The sequence below is a fragment of the Saccoglossus kowalevskii genome, chromosome 2, assembly GCF_978046115.1.
Source record: "Saccoglossus kowalevskii chromosome 2, keSacKowa6.1, whole genome shotgun sequence".
In the NCBI taxonomy this organism is placed as follows: Eukaryota; Metazoa; Hemichordata; class Enteropneusta; family Harrimaniidae; genus Saccoglossus; species Saccoglossus kowalevskii.
Window position 1 is genome coordinate 25262505 of NC_140642.1, and position 8647 is coordinate 25271151.

General features: G+C 36.5%; 1 protein-coding gene across 1 annotated transcript; it reads right to left on the reverse strand.

Annotated features, from left to right (window-relative positions):
* Window positions 1–740: 740 nt before the first annotated feature.
* Window positions 741–8116, reverse strand: LOC102800670 (protein SpAN-like). The gene is made up of 9 exons (XM_006821428.3): window positions 7869–8116; window positions 7565–7694; window positions 7402–7471; window positions 6843–7046; window positions 5335–5461; window positions 4350–4466; window positions 2963–3060; window positions 2236–2360; window positions 741–2098 (listed from the first exon to the last, which is right to left on the reverse strand). Exons 1-9 carry the CDS (start codon window positions 8104–8106, stop codon window positions 1966–1968), a joined length of 1242 nt encoding a protein of 413 aa, XP_006821491.1. The 5' UTR covers window positions 8107–8116; the 3' UTR covers window positions 741–1965.
* Between the last annotated feature and the right edge of the window lie 531 nt (window positions 8117–8647).

Here is an 8647-nt window from a genome sequence, read left to right on the forward strand (position 1 = left end):
GTGGAATTTCTTTTGTAAATAAAAATATACTAGCAATTTTCTATTAATGGTTTATTCAAGTGGGCAAAATATAATGTACAGAAAGATTGCCCGTATACACTGAAAAGTAAGCAACCGACAGCCTGTATAAAAGGGGGGGGCTGTGATTGGCTGTTACTTACGCGAGATTTGAACGGGACTTACATAGGCGTCGGATCAGATGTAGGTAGGGCGGAATTTAAAAAAAATCACCAAATCAAAATCAAAGTGCATTAATAATAAAAGTAATAAAAAATAAAATTAAAATAAGTTTATAGCCAAAATAATTAAAGCCGATGGTTGTTGAGTCCCCTGAACAGTGTAACGAGATTTAACCCGTTTTAGTTCGAATAAAGGTAATGCAAGTCGATCGATAGTTTCTACCGATGTCATGCTTGAGTTGTGTGAAGCGGATCGAAATATAATTTGGAAAATCGTGTTATTTTCGGGAAGTTTCGATGTCATGGTGTCAACGCTTTCCTACCTTGTGTTATTATATGAGTAGTAGGGGAATTTACCGGCGACTGACTAACTATGCCGATCCCACTTTAGGTCATTTTTTATTATCCAGGAAACGTTCCGAGCGCCTGTGGCGCACACAAAGCCCATAGAAATACGTGGTACAGTGGTGCGCGTCTTTGCAACGTAGAACGTCTGTGACGTAGCTCTGTCCCGAGGATAGGGGGCTCGGGGTTATCTTCAATTGCCAATAAACGTTCAACTTTTAAATTGTACAAAACCATTCATTTATTTGCTTATAATCCAAAGTACATTACGATGACGTAGTTTAATTATTTAAAGACAAGCACGAATATTTACACTTATTTATTTATCTTTATCAACGTTACATAATAGTTATACACTGTCAATCTGTCTTGTGTTTCCATTGTAATTATAATTCGGTAGATAAGTAGATTTGCCGCGAGGGTAGGCTTAACTGAGGGCATGTAATGTTAATAAAAAAATAATTTAAATTTGGAGCCCACATACAATGGCATCACTCACAACAAGTGTTTATATATATACAAGCATATATATATATATTGGAAAATGTACGGTTTGGGTACAATTTTCTCTATATAGTATAAAGAACATTTCCTAATGCACTCTACCAGGATTGATTGTAAATGAAACAATGTGTTAGTGTGCATGTTGTTTAATATCGCCCTATTGTCATTTCATTATTTATTGTTCATAGTACATTATATGTGTAAGAAAACACAATATATAAATATGTGTGTGAAATATGATTATTTCGAATGGCTTATTAAATTTTTCGCGAGAAATGGATTTATGTTAAATGCTGTATGTATTTCGATATCTCTGTTTCCTGTGTACAATTCGTTACTTTTTACAGGCGACCAACACGGAGAATTACTTTACTAGAAACTAACCATCTTTTATACACAATCTACTATGTTTTGACAAGCTGTAAATCTTCAGTGCAGAGTTAAGAAGACCACAACAAAGATAATATAAACTAAGTACAACTGCAAACATATCTTGATATGGAAACACAATTGTGAATGACGTCACGACATTATTACATGACGATAAAGTAAAATAAAAATTACAATTTTTAATCAGCATATCAATTTCACATCAATACTAGACGAACATATTGTTTATATAAATCTATTCGTGGCGAATGAAGCAGGTTGTGATATTCATTTAAATCACAATTATTGTATTTTAATAAGCACGTAGACGATATATCGCCGTGTCAGCAGACAATACTACTCGATAGGTACGTATCTATGAAAACTGAACAGAAATCACACTCACCATACCACCCACTAATGATCGGTGATGAGACACGTAAAATATAAACACAATAAAATAATCAAGATCACCGGTTAAACAGTTTCTGAGAAGCATGTAAGATGAAATGTGGTTATTGCCGTATGATATCAAGGTAATGGAGTGTATAACAGCGAAGTCGTAATCCTATGTGGTTGGAATGAAGTGGTAAGTTGCAGAGAATCCCGGCATTCCAACGCTGTAGTCGGAAGTAAAATTTAGAAAGATGGAGTTGTGACTGGATTCCAACGTCACGCCGTACAAGTCGGTACCACAGGCGCTGAAAAATGCAAAACATCAGCATAGTTTGAAGATGGCAACGTGACATGTCGTAATAATGTCGAGAGAATGATCATCAAGAACTTTCCAATATTTTATGTTTGTATCTAAATCAGCACTCACTGCACATTGCCTTACCTTCGCGGATAGCCATCATAATAAGGCTCGTCATAACGTATTTCTAAACGATCAAACTCACAAGGTTCGGAAAACTCCAGTAAGAAATCGTCGAATGTAATGGAAACTCTGTAATCATCTGGTGCCTGCAAGAAGTAAAGATAGAAAGAAAGAAACAATTACCAAATCCCATGTTATAGTGAACGTGAAGACGATTTCCACTCAAATATTACCACAGAGGGCGCAAACCACGAAACACGCTGCAGTCACCTTGGGACCATGTACGATGAAACACACACGATCGTTTCCGCATACATGATCTGGTGAAACATGTATGGTGGCTGCGAATTTTGATCTCGAAGTGATATATTTTGCAAGAAAGTTTTGGAATTCTTAGCGATTGCGTAATCCAAGAAGGTTTTGGATAACAGAGACGCAGGCGGTCGACCACATCATCGATATAAAACTTATACGCAAATAGCCGCCGAAATCTCGAAGACAGCCCCTCATTTAGGTTTCCATTTTGTCCATCAAGTAAACCGTTTCTGTGATCTATGTAACAATAGTATGAAACAGTGTACGCAATGGCGACAGAGTCTGAGAATGGAGAATGGAGAACGGTGTTTGAAAGACAAAAACACGTTTCGTAGTTTTCTCGCTCGCAACGAGAACGCAGCGGCCACATGCCCCTAAGGTCTATTTTTCATGTCATTCTCAGTTGCAGTGTGACAAATTTTTGTATACATACTTGTATAAACCAGCTACATTGTACATTATCGTCGTAATCGTCGGGATAATTCGGTGATGTAATGGTACCTGATGAACTCGTCAACTTCTCTCCACAATCTGCAAAGTGGAATGACATATCCAACCTAAGATCTTTAGACAAAAGTCGTATAGGGAAATTTAAAGTCCAAGAACACACAAAAAAGAACTGACAACGATTGACAAAATAATCCACAAGCACACTACACTGCATAGTCAAGTCAGTCAGAGAAATGTATCATGGACCGTGACTCCGCATGGCTCCATGGTATATAGGAAGTGATGTCAAAAGAGTACATCCTGCTTCATATGTGACACCCGCTATATATCTCTGAGTCATAATCAAATTGTTTGTTTTGTTTTTTGAAACGCGAGGACTACACCAGCCAAGTGACATTGGTGTCATCTGAGATCCAAATAGGTTCAGCGATTTATTGTTAATGCGCATTCGCTTTGTGTTAATAATAAAAACTCAAATGTCCTGAAGCAACATGTATTTCATCAAACGATGTTGAAAATAAAACAAACAAAGACATATTTTAATTGACACTAAATCGTCATCTGGCTTGTACCGGGGTCACGTGTGTACATCAACATGCATTACAGGAGTAAATTAATAAGAATTAACACACAGTTCAACGAGTGTGAAGACAGAGTACGATTGACGTGCGATTGATACTTCCGTTGAAATACCTATAATTCACGCAAATGTTGATATATAGCAATCTTAGCCAATGCAACAATATTTTTGCGCGGAAAAATGGGGATCAACTTAGTATTTTATAAGAAAATCAAGATTATAAATACTTTTATAGTGCGCACAACAGTTCATTGACACGTCTGCGCATGCGGGAGAAGGTCAAAGGGCAATGAATATAAATAAATAAACAATATCTTCAACGTCCTTGTTTCAGAGATTTCATTTGTATTTTAACACTGTGTAGTGATAATTTGAGACTATATATTTTACATGTTCTTTTAAACATATTTCTGCGATTCTCGTGCGTTTCTATAGCCATGATTTTCTAAAAATAAAAATAGGTTGATCTCTATTTTTCCCACATAAAAATATTAAAACATTGGCTCAAATTGCTATATATAATATCTGTGTAAATTATAGATATTTCAATGGGAGTATCAATCTTACGTGAATCGAACAGTACGTTGTCTTGCACACTCGTTACTGTACATAATTTGTACGACACAAACAACTTGAAAGTTATACGATCAGTTCACCGATGTCATAGGTGGGTGTTTGTGTGCTTCGTTTAGCATTCAGTGATATTCTGCATATATCGCCATCACAATGCGCGTAGTCGAATATTCATTTATATATCATATATGTTATTGTATTATTTCAAATTTCTAACCTGATCGGGAGACCACGTCGTTACATGTAACACCACTAAAACCATTTGGACATACACACTGACAGTGACGATCCATGTAACCCCCGTACAAACATTCCAATCTATTGGTGCAGTTGTCTATAAACAAATAGAAATAAATAAATCTATAATCGCATATTATGATTTAGAGACGACGGTGAACTGTAAACACAATGTAATTGTCTTCATATTTCATAAAAGGGAGCCAGTGAGACACAGAATGTTGGATGGGGTAATATCTATCATTACACGTTAGATTTTTTTTCTCCCAGAATGCATCGTATGTTCGGTACAAATATCAAAATATGCAAATCTTGAAATAGACTCAGATTCCCTTAAGTGATTTTCAGTGTTCTGAAACCTTGACTTGATGTTTAAACAACATATATGGAACGTGTCTCTCCTTGGCTTACATATGTCTTGTTCTTAATTGATAAGGTTGTTAATGCTTTGTGAGAAATAAGGTCAAGTAATTCAAATCACTCAGTCAATAACAAGAAACGGCGACAGAAATTTCGTTTCTGTTAACAAATCTGCAGCAATTCCATATTTGCAGATTTCACATGCTATACTATGTAAAACGAACGAAATGCTATATTATGAATATTTCACGGTGCTATATGACATGTAAATCTGAACAAAATGTCATATTATGCAGCACATTTCATATGGCATGATATGTAAAACTAAATTAAAAGCTATATTATGCATAATTCACATGCTACATTATGTAAAACGAACGAAATGCTAAAGCAAAGATGAAAACAAGATTTATTGGTCATTTTAACGTAACTATCAAACAACGCTAAGATCGATGCTTCTAAGATATGAATGTCTCACAACTACTTTCACGACAACCCAGTTTGACACATCTTGTCAGCAAAGTGGGTTTTATTTACTCTATGCGTGGATCAACTTCAATATACATGAAACAGCCAAGGTTACTCTGGGCTAATGTGACACTCACCACTACATCTGTACAATTCATTCATGATCTTTCGATCTAAAAATGTTAATTGTCTCTGTTTCCCCATCGTCGATTGTTTTTCTGGGTCAAGTGACTCGATCGTTTCGTTTCCATCCTTACTGAATGACTATAAAAATATAAAATTTAAGAGTAAATAAAAAAGATGGAATTGAATTTAATCACTTATGCCACTAATGACTCACAACTCGCCTTGGAATTATATTATCTCTAGTCACGGTAAATATCCTTGAATTTAGTATAAATTACAGATTTTCTTTGGAAGAGATAAGTGTATGACTCAAGTTGAGTAAATTGATTCCTTATGTACGCTGTTACTCACGATTTGTATTCGTTTTGCAACCACGGTGACCACGAGGCGCCACCAAGCGACACGTAGCGGAGAGTCTATTCAAATAATTGTCGTCCCACACGTTAACATCTTTATACTCCATATTAATTGAAGTTTTATTCATGTCGATTGCCGAGATTATGGAAATCAAGTAGATTTTCTAGTTTTGGTCGTAAATATAATCACACAGTAAATTAATCAATAGAGAATATTAAAACTGAATCACCAACGTCGTAAATAACAACCACGAGCTTGCGAAATGTTCACCGACACGCGTGAGTCTGCCTTTCAAAACATCAGATGGTTTTGAAGTATGGAAATACATTTATTGAGATATGAGATACTTGATTTTTTACATTTAATAAAACAGAATATCACAAAATTATATTCGTACAAGTGGTGCTACAGTGTGACATAGCCTATTCACACAGCCCGATGTATTGCCTGTTTACTGACAAATAAAAATTAGCCAATTTGATAAAATCAGAATTTATGAATATAAATATCGACAAATAGTGCCACTGCGTTGATGTTGATGATGATACGACAGGTGAGATGGATTAGAAAACGAGAATGTGGAAACTGATGTGTTGTAATACTTGTTCTTACATCATACCAGTAGCCAAGTAGAATGAGATAGTGTGGGAGTTATCTAAGTGGTAATCTCGAGGCGGTATTTCTGATACACCCACACTAATATAAGCTAAACCGGAAATTATAAATCACATAATAATATTTCTCTATTTATTTATTTATTTATTCATTAATTCAACGATTTTATCAGTTCTAGTCACGAGAGTGAACAACATACAACATTCGAAACAAATTATTAAAGGGCGGTAGTCCGAGTCGTCGAGCCACGCATGCACGAGATATATGGGTCTCGTATATACAAGATGGCGACTTTGACTCGCAGATCAATGTGTACAAACTGAGACGTTACCAAGCTTTAATTAGGTATTTTTAGATGATTGGAAGGTATCGAAGGAGTCACCGGTGGTAATTAGTGCATCGTGCTCAGCTAAAACCTCATACTTGTGATTTCCATTAGAGCGCTTTGGATTGCGGAAAAATCAATACTCATCAACACAAAAGTCGCACATGCGCAGCGCGACGACTGCCGCCTTTTAGGGATAAAAAATTCTGGTTTATAATATACCTTGGGACCATAGTGCATTACGGAACTAACATCATATGGCACGTCGAGGGTACTGGCTTCGGTAAAATCTCTCTTTTTAAAATTGCCTTCTTTGCCGTGCTGTACGTGTTCGATGTGTACTGCAATGTACTCGTCCCTATCAGGGCGGGACTGCTCATGGAATAGACCTAACGTGTGCCCCAATTCGTGCAATGCCACTCCAATCTGAAACAAATCCAAAAATATGTTCAATTCTAGAATACCCACACGAGCCCCTTGGCCAATACAGAAGTACTCATCGTTTACCGGGTAACTGTGTTTGTATATTTACATTTATGTAATTCGCTGACGTACAAATGATCAACGAGAATAATACAAACATACGACATTTCTCATTGAAACATATGTCCACATTGTACATGTACGAAGACGTTGCTGGGAAATCATACTCTTGTCACAGAGGGCGCTGCATTTTAAAACACGGCCATGATGACTTGTCCAAAAAAGACCTGTTCAACGCACGAGAGTGTACATGCATTAGTACGTTATCAGAAAAGAAAATACCAATACTGTGTCTTACCGAGTTGCAAGTACCCTTTTGGAGAGATATTTTCTGAGCATTTCCTGTGAATGCCACATTGGCCCAGCACCTGTGGAAATTTAAAAAATGTGTTTTTATTCAGTTGTGAAGCTGAATACTGATCTGAATCGCTGGATTCGAGAATCGAAATAAATGTACTCACCCGTTTCCAGCAACGAATTCTATTCTTCCGTCGTGATTAACGTCTAAAGTGGGATATGTTACAAAGCGGATACAAGTATTGCTTTCCCATTGTTCCATAGCACTCCGGGCGTAGTAGATCATGTCGGGTTCTGAATAAGCATACAATATTTAATCAGATTATACATTTATTCCATGTCTGCTAAAAATAAAATGTGCATTTCTTAATCTGTCTGCCTGTGACGAACAATCGTCATTATTACGGTCTTTATTTATTTGTGAAAAACCAATAATCTTGAAAGCAGAACGAAATTGTATTTACTAACCCAACGTATCAAACACGTATGGAATTATCCCATTTGGCCAAACCTTGTATCGATCTGTGTTAATCGCTTTTCGTTTGACTTTCATTTCCTCCTCCGTTGAATGATGGAGGTTTAAATCAGTAAGGTGGTTGCTATAAAACTGTTTTTGTGCAGGATCCATCATCATATCGCCTTCTATGGCTCCCGAAGTCTCGGCTGCTTCAACAGATGACGGATCGTCTTTAACTAAGGTGGACATGCGTATATAATTATCCAAGTCGCGGGCCTGTGTTCGGATAAAGTGGATGCTTTTCAAATCACGTAACACTTAAAAGTCTCGTCGTGAAAAAAGTAATTAAGTGTGTATTGTATCATAAGTCGGACTGTCTACACTGCGATCATCGTCGTCAGTGAATTATGTACCGTAACTCGTGAAGTTTAACTAGACGTATATTGTACACTGCGATTTATTGAATCAAATCATACGTTTAAAACATTGTAATAATTTATATATGTATTATATGCTAACTCTCTGGAATATTGTCATATAACAGCAACTAATAAACAGGCAGAATAATACTGCTAGATTGGATATATTGTGCAGTGAATTAAGCTGTGCATATTTACTGACTGAGAGTAATAATAGTAGATCGATAGAGTTCGGCATAGTATGATACGAGTGCCAATATTCGCAACGTGGACTGCCAGGCATAGTTGGCGGGGTACCTCAATGCGTCAACGCACCACACACACACACACACATACACTCACACGAATTAAAGAACAGAAACGCAGTTACC